At 37.9% G+C, this 22,976-nt stretch overlaps 2 protein-coding genes across 4 annotated transcripts; one reads left to right on the top strand and one right to left on the bottom strand.

Annotated features, from left to right (window-relative positions):
- Window positions 1-342: 342 nt before the first annotated feature.
- si:dkey-94e7.2 (uncharacterized protein LOC100141353 homolog) lies at window positions 343-12,738 on the bottom strand. 2 transcript variants are annotated; one of them, XM_036596588.1, is made up of 7 exons: window positions 12,507-12,738; window positions 6,216-6,331; window positions 5,820-5,975; window positions 4,629-4,733; window positions 4,011-4,220; window positions 1,775-1,967; window positions 343-555 (listed from the first exon to the last, which is right to left on the bottom strand). In XM_036596588.1, the coding sequence occupies exons 1-7, from the start codon at window positions 12,539-12,541 to the stop codon at window positions 453-455; spliced, it is 918 nt and encodes a 305-aa protein (XP_036452481.1). In that variant the 5' UTR covers window positions 12,542-12,738; the 3' UTR covers window positions 343-452. The 2 variants fall into 2 exon arrangements, with proteins under 2 accessions (XP_036452481.1, XP_036452482.1); XM_036596589.1 differs by having other exon boundaries at window positions 12,511-12,738.
- LOC118825777 (probable G-protein coupled receptor 141) lies at window positions 10,246-19,542 on the top strand. 2 transcript variants are annotated; one of them, XM_036596591.1, is made up of 2 exons: window positions 10,246-10,338; window positions 17,982-19,542. In XM_036596591.1, the coding sequence occupies exon 2, from the start codon at window positions 17,985-17,987 to the stop codon at window positions 18,888-18,890; it is 906 nt and encodes a 301-aa protein (XP_036452484.1). In that variant the 5' UTR covers window positions 10,246-10,338; window positions 17,982-17,984; the 3' UTR covers window positions 18,891-19,542. The 2 variants fall into 2 exon arrangements, with proteins under 2 accessions (XP_036452484.1, XP_036452483.1); XM_036596590.1 differs by lacking the exon at window positions 10,246-10,338 and adding an exon at window positions 13,581-14,040.
- The last annotated feature ends 3,434 nt before the right edge of the window (window positions 19,543-22,976 follow it).

The raw sequence follows: 22,976 nt of genomic DNA, 5'->3' as shown, positions 1-22,976 counted from the left end.
TTCAGGAGATTTGCTTTTAGTTTTTCAAAGAAACAGGGATCTGGAGGAATATTTTTCCACACCTCCAAAGTTCAGTCTTATAAGATGGTTGCATTTTCTGATTCTCCCTATTTCCAATTCCAAGGTGGTCTCTGACTTTTGCACAGTACTGTACATAGATAGTACTAGCCTATAGTCTAGTTAGATAAGCACTTGACTAAAATCCATGAGATTTGAAGTCAGAGATAAGAAACGTTGCATTTATTAGTGCATTATAAAAGTATTCACATTTATAAACAAGATACAGTTGGCACAACTGAGCAATTGCAGGATACTGTAGTAGTTCAGTCTCATGATTAAAATAAAATGTTTAGAAATCAATCAAATGAGTTTGAGAAACAACTAAGAAGTTCGAGAAAATCAGGCTAGCCTCTATTAGACTGGTAATTAAGCTATATCTAAATGTTCTGCATTCAATCCCAGGTAATTCTGAGCATCTGGCAGCTGAGCTCCCACAACTTCTGCGCCATTTCATCATCTCTAGCAGCTCTGGTGCAGCTAGAAGGTCCACAGTTACTATAAATGAAGAAAGAGGAAATGATTAGAAACATATTAATGACTACGTTTCATGGACCTATGCATTGTGAACACAGTTATACCAACGAGATTTAGAAAAACATCTGGATACAGTTAACCATCAGGTGTGGATTTAAAGTGGTTCGCAGTATTCCAAATGTAGTTGAATTGTTACGACATGTATGGTGTGTGAGGTTTGATTCTGTAGTTTTGCACTGGAGCCACGAAGGTGATATTCTAAAAGTCTATGTCGCTTTAAAAGACACCAGTGTCCATTACTTCTTATACTTGTTGGTTTAGCTACAAAGTGTTCATTTTACAAGCAGTAGTATGTCATACAGTGTCAGAAACCACAAACGGTCTTTTTGACATTACTTAATAACTTGACATAGCTTGAGGAGAGTGTTTGATGATTTAGACATGCTAATTAATGAGTTAAAGATTAATGAAGCAGAGAAACTGGAGAGAGAAGAATTGCCGCTCAGTAATGTCAGTAGACGGGTTTAAATTGAATGGGTTAATATGAAGCATTTGAGCCAAATCATAGTTTATAAATGCTTTGACATTTTTATGTAGAAAAATGCATTCATTTCCTGAGCACAGAACAGCATAAACATTTTAACACCACTATTTTTTTGAGTGCTTTTTGAGCTGCTCCACTCGCCAGCCAATCAGCACTCAGTAGCTGTAATGCTAACCAATCAGCACTCAGTAGCAGTTATGCCAACCAATCAGCACTCAGTACTAGTAATGCCAACCAGTCAGCACTCAGTAGCAGTAATGCCAACCAGTCGGCACTCAGTAGCAGGTGACTGTGTACAGGTGAGTGTTCTTTGCTTTTTTAGTAAAATACATCCTTCTACTTTTTAAAGTTAAAGGAAGGTCCTGGACAAGTGGTTATAAACGATATTAACTTTCTTTTCAAGCTGTTTAGCCCCTGTTTCACCCCTGTTAATTTAAGACTCACTCACAGATGCCCTCTGGTGTTTTGCAGTCACATGTTTGATTTAATAGGAGAAATAAGAAGTGGCCGGGCTACCCTTAAATCGCTCTGGTAAAGGCTTCTATTAGCTACATTAGTCTTGCAGCTGCAGTGCAAATTTAAAAAAGCAAACCTCAGACACCAAACATGTCTTGGCTGATTGACTACATTTGGGGTAAGGGGGAAATTTGGTCAATGACATTTGTAGGTAAACTATTGTAATGAAGAAACTATCACCTGTAATATCCACCACTCTCTGACTGCAGTGCCGGCTCCACAGCGCAATAGACTGAAGTCTGAGCTCCCTGCACTGTGGTCTTAGTGAAAGGCCTGACCACTTTCCACAAGCAGAGGAGTCCCAGGTTCATGTGTCTCTTCAGTTCAGTGCGAACGATTCCTGGGTGGACAGCGTATACTGTCACACCCGTGTCTGTAGAAAATACACAGAAGAGCACTATGGTAGTTCAAGTTCGAGTTCACGTTCGAATGATCAGATTATACAACCAGCAGGTTATTGAAAAATATAGGACACACTCAACAAACAACTAACAAAACATTTCCATGTTAAAACCTTTAATTGGTGCAGAATCTTCACATCAACTTTAAAAATTTTAAAATTCTTTAGGGAACCAAAAAAGGTTCTTTTATGGCATCGCACCAAAGAACACTTCTGGCACCGTAAGCCTGCCTATGACTGCATCACTGACTTACAGATTGACTGACTGACTGACTGTCTGATAAACATTATTGAATTGAACATGCACAAGCATTGCCCAAGATGAGCAGCACATGGCACTATACACTAGAGGTCTGTGCAGGAATGTCTGTTCTGTCCCACTCTTGCCCCCTCCCACAAAATTTCATCCCGCTCCCACATGATCCTGCAGGAAATCAGAATCATTTGTCAGGCTCCCACATACAACCACAACCACACCGCAAAATGTTGTGGTCCCGCAGGTCAAGCGGAAACCCAGCAGGAGTGCAGACCTCTACTGTACACCAATAGATGTCACCCTCAATGTAAAACAATTACCATAAAACAGCAGAGTTGGCAGTAAGTACTGTATATTCATGCTAAATATTTTACAGTTTTATTGTATATAAAATGTACAATAATTAACATACTAAATAAATTACATTATTTACTGTAAATTATTTACTGTAAACAACTTTTCTGCCAGCAAATTACTGTAAACTGGGTTGTCTGGTATGTTATTGTAAAACAACGTGCCACTTGAAATGTCCAGTCTTTTACAGTATGAGCCTGTAAAATACCAAACCAGTATTTTACTGTAAAATAAATACTGTATGCATTAGTTAAAACATATCATGGGACTTGAATTTAAGTTTGACTTCGAGCTGTGTCTAAACAGTTGGAATTTTTCATTTATCTTGCTGTATAAAAAGCCTTATTTAAGTATATATTTAGCTTTTCTTAACTGTTCCAGTCACCAAGCACTAGCACAACAAAAAGTGTGCCAGAATGTGGTATAATATTATAAGAACGTGTTGTTTTGGCTCTTATTTTACTCTCAAGAGACAATGTACATTTTGCTTGACTCTACACATGATTCTGAGTAACGAGGCATTTGTATTCTATCTCTTTGTAAAGAGTTCACCAAGGTAACGCCAGTTAACTCCGGAACTATAATGCTAACTCTATTAGCATGTATGCTAGCAGCTATAGAACAAGTAGTTTTTGCTTGTATTTTTCACTCTCAAAAGAAAACATACATACGTACATTTTTCTTATCTTTAAACATGATTCTGAGTAAATGTCGACATTTGCATGTGTACACTTTAGAGCACTAAAGATATGTTACTATGCTAATAACAGTCTAACTTTATCATGTAATTATGTCCTGAATTCATTGATGATGTAGCAGTAGATACAGCATGACAGAATTATGAAATGTATTATCAAAAGAAAACATGAAGGACACAGATTTATCTGCTACTGCTCCTTTTTATCTGCTACTGCTCCTTTTTATCTGTTACTGCTCCTTTACCAATGCTGGATGATGATTTCATAGCATAGTGTCTCCAACACCACTGGTATCATAATAAGAGTCCTGTATAATTGGACTGTTCCAATAAGGTAACTGCTTTTACTTGAACAATGACTAAATTTATTTGTTTATTTATGTAATAATAATAATAATAATAATAATAATATTATTATTATTGTTATTGTTATTGTTATTATTTAGGGTGATATGATGCTGAAGTCAAGCTAGCTTACAATATGGCAAATAAATCTAGCTTTACAAAGTGATAATTCTAAAAACAGTGATTGACAATTCAAAAAACGTTGTATCCTGTATCCTATCCTATATCCTGTGTCATAGACATTTATGTGATGAATGCCGTGCAGCTAATGGCAGTCCAGTAAGAACAGGCTTGTCTAGTCTTGTGGACAGAGCACTTGGAGATTTCATTATTAAGAACTTCATTAGACAATGTTGTTGCTCACCTTTAAGTCTTTTGGCCAGGGAGCGAGTGCAGAGGATGTTGGCCAGTTTACTCTGCCCATACACCCTCCTGCTGTGGTAACTCCTCTCACTGTTGATGTCATCCAGCTTTATGGTGCCCCAGCTATGGGCCATGGAGGAGAGGATGATGATCCTGGATGGAGCAGACTTCTTCAGCAGATCAATCAGCAGGAAGGTGAGCAGGAAGTGACCTAATATGTAGTCAGGTTGGCACTATCAGACACAAATCAAGGTTCCATTATATATTTAACTAAGTATACGGCCTCACTCCTGTTAGTTATCACTAGATTGCCCAATTAGAACAACATTCAAGAGTGCCGCCTCTGACTGACCTTCATACTTCCCAAATTAAACTGATGTGAATGATTTATAACTTTATAATACATCATATTAGTTCTAATCATTTAAAGACTGTACAAAGTGTAGTCATTGATTACCACTGAATTCAACTGTAGCTGATTTTTGTTCATTTATACTGAAAATAATTTGCCTCAGTAGAACAATATATCGTGTTAGACCATAATGCAAACACGTTTATTTTTTTTGTTAATTGTGAAGAGATGTCTGCCTTAGGAAAAGAAGAAATAAAACACTTTTACCCAAATGATTGACTCCAAACTGCATCTCAAAGCCATCCACAGTCTTAGTATAGGGGCACATCATGATCCCAGCATTGTTTATGAGAATATGTAGTTCTTTCTCTTCTAAATACAAAAAAGGTAATTGTTTTTGTCATATAATGTACCATATATTACATGATTTGGCATTATTAAACACAGTATGTACTAATAATGTGTTAAATCTGTGTAAAGTGTTGCAAGACCAAAGACTACATCATCTAAACTGAATAACATTCTAAATGTGCCCTCGTATAATATATAATGTAATATAATATAATATAATCATTCAGAAAGTAGTTGCCAGTAAATGTATTAAATGGTTCTAATATCACAGCCCTGTGCAGGATATAATATTATAATATAATATAATTATAAAAATAATAAAATGAACATCCAGAATGGCTTGCATTTCAAAAGTGGTGCATAAGTGGCAAAATAAGGCAGACAACCTGACAAGAAATTGATACAAATAGAAAATTACAAAATATTATTTCACCTGTAATAGCTTTTCTTGTTTCAAAAATACTTGAAATCTACTTTGTTCAAGTTATTACTACTTATAAAATAACAATCCAAACCTCTAAACTATTTCAAACTGAACAGAAAAACTTTTAAACTGTAGTATGTACAGTCATATGCAAAAGTTTGGGCACCCCCAGTGAGATTCCATGTTTTGTTGATTTTTGTTTTTGTTGAAGTTACACATCCTCTACAGAAAACACACTCCTGCACATTTTAATGCACAATTGAAATGAAATGTGTATATTAAAGAAATAAAAACATATAATGTTGCCTGTGCAAAAGTTTTGGCATGCTTTATATTTTGTGTTACATTTTTTCCAATGTGTTAAACTCAGCAAATAAACAGAAATTTTGCACAAAAATTTGCAGAAAGTGGTGTTTTTACTTTTGTCCTTTGTAGAGGATGTTTAAATTATCTTAAAAAATCAGCAAAACATGAATTTTTACCAAGGGGTGTGCAAACTTTTGTATATGATTATCATTTGAGAATTCAGACCAGTTAATCTGAGAATTCTACTGGAAAAAACATATACAGCAAAATATATACTACTAATAATAATAGTAATGCATTTTATTTATATTACACTTTCCAAAAGATGCTTACTTTAAATGAAAAAGTATGAGACATTATTTGGAGTCTGCACTCACCTCTGTTGACTATCTCAGCAAATTCTCTGATTGATTTGGTGTCAGCCAGATCCAGTTTCCTGATGACGATGTTTTGGTTGCCAGACTCCTCAGTGATTTCTCTCTGAGCTGCTTCAGCTTTAGAGATGTCTCTGCATGCCATGATGATCCTGGCCCCTATGAGACAGCACTACAAAACCTGACTAGGCATCATGTAACAGTCATTATTAGGCAACCGGTGTTAACATACAAAGACCTTTTCCCCTCTGCATGTCTAGCATAGATGACATTTGACTACTGTGCAGTATACAAACTATATAGCATCATATATATATACTTTATTTGCATTCTAAACAGTTGTGCAGTACAGTACACAGTGAATGAATGAGTGCTGCTCATTAATGGATGACTGCTTACCTCTTTTCGCTAAGTCTCTGGTGGTTTCCTTGCCAATTCCAGTATTGGCACCTGTAATAATAACGGTTTTGCCATCAAGCCTTACATCAGAAGACCACTGGCCAAAGAGAAAAGCCCTGATGACAGAAAAATGAGTGATGATGAAATTACAGGTTGACAAGTTTATGGCTGTCCGAGTTATGGACTAACTTAGAAGTGTCATGATCACTCGATTAACTCAGTTACTCAGTTGAAATGTACACACTTAATAAATCAGCAGTGATTAGTTAGTAGTTTGAAAGCTGATAATGCATATTTAAATTCTTCTACTATATGACACAGGGCCTGGTGGACACAGCAACTTATTTGCATTTTTTGCTGTCTTTTTTTATTTTTTATGTTTGTCTATATTTATATTTATAGTCTTTTTAAGGCTTGCTTTTTTGGTTTGACCTTTTTTTCAATCAATCATAATCAATAGTGACAGGCCTACACTAAATCCAAGCTAGTAATGTCCTTGCTATTCAAAACCATTGGTGCTTCAGTGGCTAGTGTTGTCTAATGTAATAGAATATGGCAAATCTTGCATATTTCACATGTCTGATGCATTGTTAACATTCAAAGTAGGTCAGTGTTCTCTGTTGGCAATACTGTTACATTCAGAGTAAGGATGCACCAATATGGTATTTATGGACTGACATCTGATATTCTTCACATACATATCTGCTGATGCTGATACATCAACATTTATAACATGTAGGAATTGGGGCTACATGTATCTGGATTAGCATTATGTATAAATATAATATTTATTTCTATAAGGTTAAAGATGCAGTTCTATCAATAAAGTGTGAAACATTCTAGCGCATTAGTTCAGCGTCGCTTAAACGCTCTTCAGGTGTGCATCCAATATTGCTTTGAAATATCATTTAACTCTAAACATTGTTGTGTGGCTGTATGGTTCTGCTCTATGGTGGAGAAGAAGTTGTGTGTGGTTTTTGAAGAAGCTTTTAAAGCACCAAAATCTTCTTAAAACCCACTTTCACAAAGATTCTGACATTAATCAGTGTTTTCTCCTCTGGGATTTATTCTTAGGTAAGAACAGAATCTACACACACTGAAGAGCATAAAGGTGTGAACAATTATGTGGTTTATAAACACATCATTAATCTGATTTTAGGACCTTTCTCAAGAACAAATATTGGTGAATGAGGCCCATTTTTTGGTACTATAAAGAACCCTTTTTGCTAAGAATTGACATGCATTGTATGTGTGGCTAACCCTTTAAACTCAGAACACTTTAGTTTCTCACTCTCATAACTCTGAAATCATTTTTTACCAATATGATTGTACAGCCACAATTTAGACAAGAAAAAATGTGAAGTTAGACATCTGGGTTAAGAAGTCCCACCAGAAACAAGGCAAAGTGCCGCCTTGACCATATTGGTCCAAATATATTGTGTCATTTAATTTTCATCATGAAGACACAAAGTTGTTTCACTGACTAGTTAGCATCACACGCTAGCTATAGTGACCGTAAAACTTAACGAATTCATGCAAGATTTAGCAGACGTGCTTCTGACCCCCAGCAGTGGGGTAGTGAAGCAAGGTGCCCCCTTTACAATATTTTCTTTTATATGCTATAAAAACTAAACTGTCTGCTATGCCTGCTGTTTCCCCTAACTGTGTGCAGGTTTGTGCTTCACCATCCTGTTCTTGCAAAACTCATGCACAGATCAGATCTGGTTTAGCTTTAGCAAATCGTCATTGTTCTTAAGGGGGCGTTTTCCCTCATTTCCCGCTACATAAGAGAAAGAGGATGTATATTACAAAATGAGTTTACCTGAGAGTATATATGTTGGCCATGTTCCTCTCACCACAGAATAATCCACAGCTTTTCACAACATGGCTTTTCCCATTGTGCAGCGCACAATCTGTCGATAGAAAATGCTTATGAACACTCCAGCATCAGCTGCTATGTGTCGGTCTGGATTAGCGATCGACTAATCCGCAGCTAATCGGCGAGGGAGGGTTCAAACCACCGGCCCACAGTTCATTAAGCTAGTGTGCCTTCTGGAAATGGCCTGCGTGCCCGCGCATTCAATGAGGTCAAATAAACAGGATATTCAATAGATCCTTCTAACAACTTCACCCTCCATCTGTATGGGAAGCAGATTGCATGTAAAATACAAATGCAGGCCTACAGAGGCCCCAAAAGTATTTGGACATTCAAAAGGGGACTGATGTGTTTCAGATGATTTATTGTTTTTTGCAGACCTCTGCAGGTTTGCATCAGTGATGTCTTAGTACACTTCAGAGTTCATGATCCCATCAGTGAATAGATGCTCACCAACACCACTGTAAGAAAAACAGACCTAGACTTTAAGGTTTCCACCTCTGTGCTTTGCAGTCTTAGTGCAGTCTGATTCAGTCTACCGTCAGGTTGATGTTGTGCTAGAAGTTTTACTCTGAAACAAATATCACTTTGTTAAACATTTTGTGAAGAAAACCTAAAGAATCTCATGAAATCTCTCCCTCTCTCCCTATATATATATATATATGTATATATATATATATATATATATGTATATGTATGTATGTATGTATGTATGTATATAAAATTAATTAATTGATTAATTTATTTTGACATGCCACCCAAAAAGTAGCTCTGAGTTCTGAGGAAGAAGGTATCAGCAAATGTAGAGCTTCTTTAAGCCTGATGGAGAAGCATAGTTACTTACCAAACAAGCACCAGTGGGCATAGCAGCGTCAAGGTAAATGTTTAATACCTAGAAAAATGGTAAATCTAAAATATTTGGTTTGTTTTACTTTTTTGGTCACTATACAATCCTACATATGTTATTTCATAGCTTTAAAGTTTTCGCCATTACCCCTTCAAAGGTAAAAAATAGTAAAAACTAAGGAAACACCTGTGGTGTGTTCAAACTTTTGACTGGTACTGCATATGAAGTAGATAAACGATAATAAAATGCATTCTTTGGAAGGAAAGAGAGCTTCACTACCACAACCAAGAAGATTTTATCATTACAGAAGTCTTTGTTTTCAAATACAATTACAGAATTGAGTGAGTTGATTTGTTGCAGTTGATAGTTTTCAGAAACTGAGTCCACAAAATACTATTTGAGAAAGATATGCTCTTTTATATTTGACTCATGATAGCACTGGTATTACAAATCAGGAGCTTAACTTACACTCTTATGAAAGACGGTTCTTCAGATTGATGGAGAATGTGTTGTAAAAGGCTACTATGTAGAAAATGTTTAGCACAAAAAATGGTTCTTGTATTTTTACAAGCTTGACATTGTAACAATCGAAGAATGCTTTTTGGTGCTGTATAGAACCATTTTCAAAAGGTTCTATATAGAACCATTTATAACACATTTTCCATCAATCTGAAGAACGACTTCACTGTCCAAGGAATCATTTAAGCATGTAAATGTTTCTATATAGAACAGAACCATTCCCTTTACTAAAGAACCCTTAAAGACCCTTTTTTTAAAGAGTGTCCATAAAACAGTCAGACACAGTACACCCTAAAAAGCAGTTCTTCAAGGGTTCTTCAATAACACCAATTGTTGTACATGGAACCATAACAACTCAAAGAACCATTTGAATGCTTAAATGATTCAGTGCATGATTAAACGTCTGTTCTCTATGATGGAGAAGCTGTTGTATATGGTTCTTTGAAGAAGCTTTAAAGCACCAAAAAGGGCGCTGTTATTATTACAAGAAGTCAAAGAACCTTTTTTTGTATTATATGGGACCCGTTTTGCTAAGAATGTATGTATTGTGCATGTGGCCAACTCCTTAAACTTTAAACACTTCAGTGTCTCACTCTCATAACTGCATAACTTACATGTTTCATAGTAGTTATCTAAAATATTTTTATAAATCACTAAATAATAAGTCTTAATTATTCCTTTTTATTCATACTTAGTCAATATTGTCATATTTTAAGATTAATAACAATAGTAGGCCTGGGGTTGAAGGGGTTAAGGGAAAGTATAATGCCATAATCATACAGTCATGTGATCCTCACTGCCTCCAACAAAGCTCCTTTTATTCTTAATGCCGAACACCTGAAAGGTTTACTTCTGAATTCAGATACTCAAGTCAAATTCAGGTTTGTGCTCTCTTAAAATATCATTTCATGTCTTAATCAAGTTATACAAGGTGGAGATATGGAGATATACTATACCAGAAGTTGATCTGATTGTACATGGCTATTTGTTCAAATCAAGTTGTTTTTCCATCTGAATTTACATGGCCAAATCATAAGGCAAATTATTCAGTAACTGCACAAAATAAATGTAGATTTTTATTTTTTTTAAAACCTCTCCTTAAATTAACAGAAAACGTGTTGTATGATCATACACATATTGTTATATGCTTACAATTCACTGCTAAAAGCCAAAAGTCTTAGATGCTCTTTGTATTATTTTATAAAATTATTTTTTACAGAGTATATCACTGAAGAGACACCATCTGTTTATAGTTTGTAGCCCAGACTTGTGGAAAAATGGGTCGACTTTCAGTTGACAAAAAAAATTGTGAATTTAGCTTCTTTTATTATAAGGGTTTAAAATTACATTACCCATCTATTTGACTGGAAAGAAGACAGTTACAGCTCTCATATGACACCCACCTTTTGAATGTAGCTGATGAAATATGAAAGTTATGAAGAATATGACAAAGAGCGTTTTGGAACCACCGGTGGTCTCAAGGAGTTGAAGTTAATTAAGTCAAGGTTAATTAAATATAGATGAGCTTGCCTGTGTTAAGACCACTGAGCCTTTTGTAGCTAAATTAATGGGTGCTACAAGTTCATAAAAGTACATTGAGTTGTCCACTTGGGTGTGATCTGTTCAGCTAATATTTATTTGTGTCGCCACCTAGTGGTCAACCTTTGTACTTAAGCAAGGCCTATCTCTACACAAGTTCTGTTGATCTTTCTTTCTTTCTTTCTTTCTTTCTTTCTTTCTGTCATGCCACCCTCTGGTCCTGCAGTACTATAAACTAATACTATGGACTCCAACTCCCAAAATCCACCTGGAGATCATGTGACACTCTACACCAACCACAAACTTCTTCAGAGTTCCTGCTTTGTTCCTTCGCCGAACTCTTATAAAGACTGATTGCTCACACCACTCTTTGCAATGTATTGCCACTGTTTTTCAGAGTGTGCTGAGCCTTTTCTCTGTGATTGCCCAGCGTGTATCTTGACCCTTTTGTTTGTATATTTGACTACGTTTTGCCTGTGCCCTGTTTAGTTTTGGTTGTAGTGTTTTTGCCTTTCGGGATTTTGACCTGTGCCTTTGTCTTCATTATTCTCTGGATGCCGCTTTGGATTTGTTATTGCGTTTCTCTGGCTTTGACCACACATGTTTTTTATTAACGACCACGCATGCTTTTTATTAACTATAAAAAGTGAAGCACACTTTTTATAGTAAAGCCTCAAATAACTTTATCCGCAAGCATCTGACTCTTGGTATAACGTTACACTTTCTTTGGCCTGCTATCTATCAGTCATCTTAAAACATAAATCAGCCCACATGTTGAGGTCAGAAGTCTTTACATTTACTAAATTACACATACAGATTTTTTGAATCCTAAAATTTTCAGATACATCTACTTGTAGAAGTAGTGTGGACAGAGTACATATGTAATGTATTTGTAACAGTAGTGACCACTGTACAAATACGTTCCACTGCAGTTCTGTAAATTAGTACTTAAAGCTGCACTATGGATTTTTTTTTAATTGAAAGAAGGAGCCTGTAAAGCCTCAAACAATCATTTTAAAGTCACGAGTGTCAAGTCGGATTCACAGGAGTTTTTCAGACCATGTAATACCTGTTTACAAGTTAACGGCACACGCACAGGCCCAAAAAGAAGGTCTGGCGCAGTGTTTAGGTCTGACTTGCAAAATCAACATTGTACTGATGACGATATCATGATATTAGTGGATCATTCACTTGCATCCTCTGAAAACATGTCCTACACCAAGTTATGAGTTCTCTTTGAATACTTTTTCAACGCCCTCGCAATCATCAGCTTCATCTGCTCAGGGAAAGGGGCCGAAGCACAACCAATGTTGCAAAATGTTCTTCCACACTTTGTATGACTTCCACTAGATTTAATTTCATAGATGATATCATTTCCACTAGAGAGGTAGCTTCATTTTGACCTGCTACTTTTGTACTTCTACTCAAGTTGTTTTTTTTTTTTTAGAAAAGTACCTTTACTTTTACTGAAGTCATTACTTCACAGAAGCAAGAAAAGAGGCTACTCTACCAACATCTTTGGGCTGTAAGATGTCCAGGCTGCATCTGTCTGTCATATCCTGATTTCACACAGTCATATTGCCAAACACAGATGCCGTTAGGTTTTGTATGTAAAGGCCACGCAGGACGGAGCGAGTGTCCAACATCTTCCTACATGATTCTGACTCACACTCTCTATGCTAAACAGAGGTTTGCGTCAGAGGAAACTGCAGCAGTGCATGTTTCTCAACTTCTGCTTGGCACTCGGGGGTCCTTCCTTCTGCCTGGTATCACCTCCTGCATGTTTATTGTTTCTTGAAATTTGACCATGCGTGAAGATGTGCTTAGTGCGTAAAGAGTAAAGTCCAGTGTGGAGAGAATTCCCAAGTCCAGCCTTATCATTTATCTGTGAGCAGAGCTCTGTTATCTTTACTGTTACTGTGTCATACAGTCAAGTACCTGACCTGCTCAGACAACACCAGCATCACCCCCCCACCATCTCTGTTCATACTCATACATACAGAGAGAGAGAGAGAGAGAGAGAGAGTGCATAAGAGAGAAAGAGAAAGAGGGAGAGAGAATGGGGAAAAGAGAAAAAAGAGAGATAGAGTTAGAAAGAAAGAAAGAAAGAAAGAAAGAAAGAAAGAATGAAAAAAAAGAGTTAAAGAGAAAGAGAGACAGACAGATTGCAGGTATGTGTGTGAGAGAGATAGTGAGAAAGAGAGACAGAGAGACAGAGAACAAGAAAACAGAGTAAAGGGAGAAGAGTGAGAGAAAGAGAGTGAGAAAGATGGAGAGGGAGGGAGAGAGAATGGGGAAAAGAGAGAAAAAAGAGACAAAGAGACAAAGAGAGATAAAGAAAAAGGGACAGACAGAATGCAGGGGTGTGTGTGTGTGTGTTTGTGTGTTTGTGTGTGTGTGTGTGTGTGTGTGTGTGTGTGTGTGTGTGTGTGTGTGTGCGTGTGTGTGTGTGTGTGTGAGAGAGAGAGAGAGAGAGAGAGAGAGAGAGAGAGAAAGAGGGAAGGAGAAAGAGAGAGAGAATAAGAAAAGGAGAGAGACATACAAAGAAAGAAAGGAAGAGCTAGAGAGAGAGAGAGAGAAAGGAGAGAGAGCAGGAAAGAAAAAAGCGAGAGAAAGAAAAAAGGGGAGAGAGACAGAGAGAAAGTTAGGGAGAAAGAAAAAGGGAGAGAAGGAAAGAAAGAGAATTCATTTATGACAGTATGTAGACAGATATTTTTTTTACTTTATATTTAATCCAGCCGTTATAATTATAAGAACAAAAATCCTCTAAAGGGCAGTGAAGGCCAGTAAATCACAAACCCTGTTGAGTGCTTTTGTCAATCTTTAATCCACATTGCAGCATTGCTGTCAACACTTCCTCAAGCGTCTGTGGGCTGGCTGAGGTTAGGATGGCACAGAGAGCTGAGCAGTGGCTGAATTTTACATACACGGTTTCTTCTCAAGCCATTCATATCTATAAACAGGCCTCCATGTGTTGAAGCAGTTGTAGACCAGCATTTGAGGAAGGATTCAGAGTGATTTTAAAGTATTCCAGCACTGAACTGGTGAGTATCTGTTTAACTTGGTTTCACTCTGGGTCTTTTTTAGCTCTTGTATCAAGTGTAGGCTTCTCCATCATCTTGGATGTTGACTTTTTGTTCATTAAACAAAGCAGGAGTTTCCTCACCAGGTCATATACTGCACGTTTGAAACCGGACAGAAACATTACGGATTTCATTTGTGGTCTAAAATTAATAAAACGGAAATACCAATGCTGACATATACACAGAAATACATCAAATGTTTCATACTGACATTTGATTCTGGACAGTACTATAAGTTAATATCATTAGTCATTATGTGTTTTTGCAGAGTACTGTTCTTAAACAACCCCCTGTGTTGTAAAGACCAAGGTGTATTGCTCTAGCCTGATAAGGGAAGTCTTTTGCAACTTATGCTTTGACTTGCTAACATGCTCTCAACTTTTCCTATTTCCATTCTTCAAACTCAAAAGAAACAGCCATATACACCATCTAGCCACTTCATAACTGCACCTCATTGTTTCTACACTCTGTCCATTTTATCAGCTCCACTTAATATGTAGTTCTACAATTACAGACTGCATACTTTGTTAGCTCTCTTTAAATGGTCGGGACCCTCACAGGACCACCACAGAGCGGGTATTATCTGGGTGGTGGATCATTCTCAGCACTGCAGTAACACTGACATGGTGGTGGTGTGTTAGTGTGTGTTGCTCTGGTACGAGCGGCTCAGACACAGCAGTGCTGCTGGAGTTTTAAACACCTCAGTGTCACTGCAGTGCTGAAAATGATCCACCACCCAGATAATACCTGCTCTGTCATGGTCCTGACCGTTGAGAACAGGATGGACAAACAGATGGACCAGAGTCTGTAAATGCAGAACTACAAATAGTAGATGGACTGAAGAAAATGGGAAGGTGTGATAACGCTGAGAAGAGCACAAAGCACATGACTTTCTGACACAAACATTGCTTTAACAGCTTAATTGTTTTAGCACCTGTTTATCTAAGTTCTATCAAAAACTAAAGGTTCTTAAGCGGTCCTTGGTTAGGACACATGGTTCTACACTCCACAGGTGCCAAAAGGGTTCTTTGAGCTATGCTATTAAAGAACCACTCTTTGTACCATAAAGAACCAGTTTAAAAAAAGATTTAAACCTTTCAAAAGGCTTCCTAGAGCCTTTATATTATGCGGAGGTTCTTTAAACTAAAAGTTCTTCACACTCGCATCTCATTTACAAAAATGTTTCTCTAAAAACATCCATTAAAAGGTCGAGTGGTTCTTCTATGGTATCTATGATATCTTGCAAAGAGCTCTTTGGCACATTTCTATTTAACCCTTGTGTGGTGTTCAGGTCTGTGGGACCCATTTTCAGTGTTTATCAAAAGAAAAAAATGAAGATTTATTATTTAATTATTTAGTGATTTATTTTCATTTTAACCTCAGATTCCTTGGCTTTTGCTCATTTTCTATGAAGAATACATCAGATAACACATTTTCAATGACATCACACTGTACACCCCCTACACACTTATATTACACATGTGGTGTTCAGGTGAACCCGCAGGGAATAAAAGTGTGGAGGTGCTGCGTCCCTTCACTCTGTTCTCCTCCTCCACGGCCTGCTGTCAGTGTGTGTGTGTTTGTAAATGTGTGTGTGTGTCTGTGTGTGTGTGAGTGAGGGTGGACAACATGGACAGGCTGCTGACTTGCTACAGCTGCTAAAGGAGAACCCTACGCTGACCACTTGTGATATTTTAAACATCTGGTATTTTTACATAAAATTGTTATGGCTGTATTGATTTAAAAAGAAATAATGTGGTGTGTCCACCAGACCACTTAGTAACAAACACATGAACATCACAGAAGGGTTAAGAATGTAGGAAAAACCTATAAAAAAATATGTGTGTAGAACATTTACTATGTGTGTAAGTTAGAAATTCTTTAAGCTTTAAAAACGGTTCTTTACTCTCACACATCACATTTACACTAATAGCTCTTCAGTGAGCTGTTTTTTGAAAGGAGCCAAAAGTAGTTCTTCAACAGCATCACTCCAAAGAGCCCTTTTGGAAATTTTATTTTGAAGAGGGCAGAAGACCATTTGGCTTCAGCCGAGACAAAAGTCTGTGTTATTACATAATATTCCATATTACATAAGGCATAATACTTTTACACAGATCAGATAATTCCAGATTAGATAATCTGAAGAGAAGATATTTTCAGATTTCATTTCGCAACCCAAAGAAGGTCTGATGGAAGTCAATAAGAGTTTGGGGACACGTTCCCATAAAGCATCTAAATGATAATACGGTTCGTATTCTCTACCATCTTATATATTATATTTTTGTCCTTCATATACTAAGTCGATTCAAGGTGCTATTTTCAGATACACTCACTGTCCACTTTGTGAGCTCCCCCCTTATAGCTCCACTGTACAGGTGTACAGTTATAGACTGTAGGCCTGTTATCTGTTACTGCACAATTTATTAGCCTCTACCTCAGCAGACCATCTGTTACTGCACAATTAGCCTCTATCTCAATTCAGTTTCTGACCACATGACTGGTGTTCTTCAGATATTATTTGGATGGTGGATCATTCTTAACACAGCAGACACACTGGCATTGTAGTTTTATGCCACTGTGTGTGATGCTGGTATGAGTATATTGGTGGTGTTGCTGGAGTTTCTGCACACATCAGCGTAGCTGTTGGGCTGAGAGATGTCTACCACTCAAAAATATCTAAAAAAAAAAATATCAGAGTGGCTCTGTGGTCAGAAACTGGCCATTGATAAAGGGTTAGAGGATGACTATGCATCAACCGAGGAGCTACAGTCTCTAACTGCCATCCTTGCAATGTTAAAAACAACAAATTACAGAGGTGTCCTCTGAACACGAGCTGTTCCCAAAGCTCTCATTCACACAGTCAACTATCCAACTCACCTTAGATGCCTTTCTCTATTTCTCTTTCTCATCTGAAATGGCTAAAGGAGATATTTCTGAGGATGTGTAGCTGTCAGGAAGCCATTACATTAAAAAAGGAAATATACAAAGAAAGTTTGTGATAGAACACCAAAACTGGACTGAAATGTGGAGGAAGGTTTAATGAACTGATGAGTCTAATTGTGCAATTATTTGAATTGAGAAGCAGAAAATGCAACCAGCTTCTAAGACTGAAGGGGATGTGGTTGAGGTGTTTTTGTTCTTGCAGTTGTACAACACCATTTTAACGCCAAAAGTTCTACACGCTTAAAATGACATAAATAAATAAAGCAAAGAATCACTTCTGGTATCCCCTAAAGAATCTTTTAATTGATTTTTTTAAAGAACCATTTTTGTAGTCTTAGCCTCAGATGCTCAAATCCTCAAAAGGGTTTGTTGATTTAACTTTAAAAGTCACTGGGCTAGCAATTGACGTTCTATGAACTTATTGTTTAAAGTTCAGTGAACTCAACATTTTAAGGAAATGTGGTTACTAATTTTTAAAGTTAAAACACCTTTTTTTCAACATAAGCAAGCTACAACTACTGGGATCTGCACAGAAAATGTGACCTTTCAGAGATAAGTCTAGAGTTAGAATTACAATTACTTTGTGAAGACCTCATGTGTTTGCTGACACACTTACAAAATGTTTCCCATGAGTCTGTTTATCTTTTCAGCACTGCTTTGAGACTTTCCTGCTTCGACACAAAAACAATGTTCTGTGGTTGGTTTTTTGTTATTTTGCATGTTAGTCAAATGGCTCTTTCCTGACAAAGTTGAAGAACACCTTCTTTGTAAATAACATTTGTGATTCTGTAAAACCTTTTTGAACATATAATGTAAAGGTTCCTTCCATAACCATATATCCAGGACAAGAACCATTATAGAGCTTATGCACAGTGGAAAATCATGGGAGGTCTTTTTGAGCTGTATCTTACTCTTATCATAAATCACATAAACCTTTTTGATTTCTGTTTTCTTTCAAGGCCATGGCTGAAGCATCCAACGTCACAACCCAACCCCCCATGCTCCCACTCGAATACAGGGTGAGTCTTGTGTTCCTCTACACTCTCATCTTCCTCGGGGGCAGCATAGGCGCCGGCCTCATGAGCACCATCCTGAAGTCCAACATGCTGTCCATCACCACCGTGTCTGTGATCAACCTGTTGGTTGTGCATCTGCTCTTCCTCCTGACCGTACCTTTCCGCATCTACTACTACGTCAGTGACCACTGGGCCCTGGGCCGCGACTTCTGCAAGATGGTCAGCGGGATGATCCACGCCCACATGTACCTCAGCTTCATCTTCTACATCGTGATCCTGGCGGCGCGGTACCTGGCCTACTTCGAGTGGGGCCATCAGTTGGAGTTCTATCGAGCTCTGCATGCGGTCATCGCCAGCGTGAGCTTGTGGGCCATCATCCTGGGCAGCGCTCTGCCCGCCTCCCTAGTCACTTACGGATCTGTACCAAACGGAAGCCTAAGTAATGAAGTGTGCTTCGACTTCGGTGGCGCTCTACAAAACGTCGGCGTTGAAATCCTGAACTACATCATCAGTGCTGTGGTGCTGTTGGCCTGGATCGTTCTGGCCTGCATCCAGCTGTGCATCCTGTGGCGAGTTTACGGAAAATATGGCCGGGCCTCGTTCGCTCATCAGGAGTTTTGGGCTCAGATTAAAAGCCTGTTCTTCGTGTTGATCATGTTTCTCTGCTTTGTGCCTTACAATGTGTTCAGGATATACTACGTGAGCAAGTACTGGGCCGGGCTTCAGAAAGTCAATGAGGTTTTCCTCGCTATCACCGCCTTCAGCTGCTTCGACATGCTCACGTTTGCTGGCAGGGGCGTATGGCGGTCTGCTTACACGCAGTGCTGCACTTTATGTGAAAGGAGAAGATGACCTAAGGTGTTTTTTTGCTAAACTTTATCGAATGGACATCTGAAATGCAGATGAATTTTGTTGTTCATTGAGGAAACATTAACTTAACTTCATCGAAACACCTTTAAAGTATCGTTTTACTGCTTTCCTTCACACAAGTGCATTTTACCTCAAGCCAGGTGAATTACAGGGAAATTCCACTTTTATTATTTCTGCATTAATCAGTCACTGAGATTACGATTGAGAGTAGTTTGGTAGGAAATGGTGCACTGTAGAGAAACTTACCAACTCTACGGTGGTGCTGGTAGTAACTGGGGTTGTGATGTGTACATGTGCCTTCTAAATTTTTATATGTAATGTATTACATGTATATGTAATGTAAGTTGATAATACTAAAACAGGGGAAAATCTGAAAAAATGTGTTTGCTTTGAGGACTATTTTGCCTTAGAGCACCCTGCATGTATCCCTTCACCATGCCAACATTTAAAAAAATACATTTTAGGCCAAACTTTTATCTTAAAACTATCACAAAGCAGTCTCATTAACATGAGGCAGCATATTCATAACCATTTAATGTAATAGTTTTCTATGAAATAGTTTGTAGCATTAAAACTCTTCAGATGTCTGGTTCCTATCACCACCACTGAGAACAAATTCACATCAAACCACTCTGAATGGCTTTATTTACACCCTAACTATTGAATTATCTTAGATTTTTGGGTGGAATTTCTTTGTATCCCTACAAATCCACAAATATGGGCTTCTACTTTGATTCCTCTCAAAACAGCATCATTTACAGATCAGTTTCATTGTAGTTGCTGGATAATTGATAGTAGTTACTAAATAATTATTTCAGTTTCTTAGTAATGTCTTGAGGTTTCTAACTAAATAATAAACCTAGGGTTCAAGGGGTTAAGTTAGTTCCTTTATGTTTTGAATATAGTTTACAGCGCATAAAATTTGTTTGTTATTTAACCTCCAAAGATCCCTTGATATCCCTCAGTCTTGTTCAGTCAAGCAGTGTTTTACTCAGAAATGTACATCTGTAAATATACCTGTAAAACTTTAATTGTAATCAACTTATGTTGAAACCCTTGTAGGAATATGAATCTTTGCCTGAAAAGTGATTCGGTTGTGATTCATTGGAATAGATTTCACTCCACTGTGAGTGAACTCCAGTAACTTCTATGGAAAGTTTTAGTGCATAAATTAGATACCTGAAGGACGTCAAGCGGTGCGGAAAATTCTTCCGGCTGGCTTCGCTTCTGCCCAGAATGCGGATGCACCCTCTTGTAGTCTTAGCCAAAAAAGTAGGAGCACACTCTTTGCGAAACAAGGTGTGTGTGCAGAGGATAAGGTGTTATGAATATGCATCCTGGCAAGACAACAGAAGATTGTTTGTTTAGCAAACAGATCAGGTTGGATTTTCGGGAAGAAGAGCATGATCCAGGCGTGACACCGGAGTCATTCGACTGACACTACTTCAAATCAGTTAACACTATTCGATACATTCTCAAATCAGTTCACAGCCATTGCATGAATGATTTGATAATATTTTGCTCTAGGACTGGCACACATCTGATTAATGACTGATGTTGAATGTGTATATATTGCAGTTTGTATTGCATGACAGGCAGCCATTTTTGTTTGCACATGAAATGAAATCTTGCTGCATTGTGGCGACAAGTGCAGGTGAATTTATTTACATATGAAAGAGCATAGGCAGAATGGACCTCTCACTCTCAAGCGCTGGAGAGCCTCTTCTCCATCTCCTAACAGGCCACACGCAGCTCCCTGTTAACAGGGATGAGTAACTTGTGGAGCGTGGAGTGGCATGATGATGGCTAAATGCAGCTCCAGTTAAAAGTCTGGAGATGGGCTCTTCTTTATATTAGCTATTTTCAGCATTTTAGAATAAAATGAAATGATGACTCAAGGCTGTTTCTGTAGGGCACAGCCATTCAAGTAAAACAGGTTTTTTGCTGACAAATGTCCAGTTAACTAACAACTCCGGACCACAGCGTGTAAGCTGATGACCCGCGCTCTAGGACTTGGTTCTGAATTAGCCGTGTCCAGCACCTTCTCCTTCCAACTAATCATCCTTTCCTGAGTTGAGTGGAAAGTAAAGGCTCTCTTGCCTTTAATTTACTGCATTTAAATGTGCCTGTTAAGCGTATCATAAAACTGTAAAGATGTGTAGATGCGTATCCATGTCATTGTGGTTGCACAGTATGTTGCACAATGATACTATATGGTATATAACATAAACAACAGCTAATAAGCACTGAGGGAAATTTTAGCTCAGCAAACAATGCAAACTATGGATATAATACACTTTGTTAGAAACACCTGCTCAGTCATGTAATTATCCAATCAGACAGTCATGCAGCAGCAGTGCAGTGGCTTAAAAGCTTCAGTTGATGTTAACATCAGGCGAAGAAATGTGACGTCAAATGTGATATGGCTCTGTTGGTGCCTTACAGGCAGTTTGAGGTTTTCAGAAACTGCTGATCAGTCTACAGACAGTCCACAGAGTTCACACAAAAAGGTGTGAAAAGCAATGGGCGTGGGCGAGGTCAAAGGAGCAGACTTGTTAAAGCGGATAGGAAGGTTACAGTAACTTGAATAACCACACTTTACAACAGCGCTGATCAGAAAAGCATCTCTGGATGCAGAACACATTTAACCTTGAGGCGTCTCCAGTTTTGTGAGGCAGGAACAGGAATCTGAGGCTGCAGTGGGCACAGACTCACCCAAACTGGACAGTTAAAGATTGGAAGAGTGTTGCCTGGTCTGATGAATTTTGACTTATGCTGCGACATGCAGATGTTAGAGTCTGAATTTGGTGTGAACAGCATGAATCCATGGACCCAACCTGGGTCAACAGTTCAGGCTGGGGTTGGTGGTGTAATGGTGTGGGAAATGTTTTCTTGGCACTCATTGGGTCCCTGAAAACCAAACAAACATTGATTGAATGCTACAGCTTGCCTGAGTATTGTTGCTGCCAATGTGCATCCCTCAGTGGCCACAATTTATCCTTCGAATGGCTGCTTACAACATGATAAAGTCGTCTCAAACTGGTTCCACGAACATGAATATGGGTTCAGTGACTTTAGTTGCCTCCAGTCACCAGATATGAATCCAGTGGAGCACCTTTGGGATGTGTTAGAATGGAAGATTCGCAGCACGAAATGCACAGCTGGCAAATCTGCAGCAATTATGTGATGCAATCATGTCTACAAGGAATGCATACAGAATGTTGTTAAATACATGCTCTGAAGAATTCAGGTTGTTCTGGGAGTAAATAGGGGCCCTATCCAGTATTAGAACAGTGTTAATAGTAAAGTGACCACCAAGTGTACAATGTAATATAATACTCTAAATGCAGGTATCCACTTCAGACTAAGATACTACAGTGTATACATATATACACATCTATACAAACATTTGCATACATTTATGTACACATGTCCATAAAAAGATGAATGAAATGGAGATTTTGAATTAGTAGAGAATCATGGGGTTTTCAGTCCAGGTGAGTTCAGTCTAGGTTCACCTGGAAATGTGATCTACCTACCGAGACTAAGAATACAGGAAAGAAGTTCCATTCTTCTGCTCAAGATTGACCCCACAATAGGCCTGAACTACTCTGATGTCACTCAGAAATAGAATACATGTTAACTGCCTTGCCATTATTGGTAGAAAATTCAAATTGCACTACATTGATTGATTGAATGTCTGAGTTTAAATATTTTAAGTGTTCCTATAATGAACTAAGGTGCATAGATGAGAATGTATTAATTTGAATGCCTAATACCAGTTAGATAATTCTAATTTATGAAACTTGTTCGCATAATTTGTACAGCAAGTACAGCTTCTTTATGTTTGCACAGTGCTTGTATTTTCCTCTATTCTTTTCTCTCTTCTCTTATTGCTGTATGTGGTTTTGGTCTTACGTGTGTCTGTTCTGATTTTGACTCCACATTGGAAATGTAAATAAATCTACTCTTGTGAAACTCATTCTCTCTCCTGCATTTGGACCACAAATGATAAGAGATAGCTGTCAAATCTAGGGCTGTTATGGTCAAGTAAGGAAAATAAATATC

The sequence above is a fragment of the Colossoma macropomum genome, unplaced genomic scaffold (assembly GCF_904425465.1).
Source record: "Colossoma macropomum unplaced genomic scaffold, Colossoma_macropomum, whole genome shotgun sequence".
Lineage (NCBI taxonomy): Eukaryota > Metazoa > Chordata > Actinopteri > Characiformes > Serrasalmidae > Colossoma > Colossoma macropomum.
Note: the sequence above shows the minus strand (reverse complement) of the source record. Positions and strands in the feature narration are given on the sequence as shown.

Bases quoted from the DNA above. Each gene is read 5' to 3' on its own strand.
- si:dkey-94e7.2 (XM_036596588.1), bottom strand. From the start codon at position 12,541: ATGCAGCCTGGACATCTTACAGCCCAAAGATGTTG. The intron at 6,332-12,506 runs GTAGAGTAGCCT...TTCTGTCATCAG, and splicing joins CTTACAGCCCAAAGATGTTG to GGCTTTTCTCTTTGGCCAGT. The intron at 1,968-4,010 runs GTGAGCAACAAC...TATTTTCTACAG, and splicing joins CCTGGCCAAAAGACTTAAAG to ACACGGGTGTGACAGTATAC.
- LOC118825777 (XM_036596591.1), top strand. From the start codon at position 17,985: ATGGCTGAAGCATCCAACGTCACAACCCAACCCCCCATGCTCCCACTC.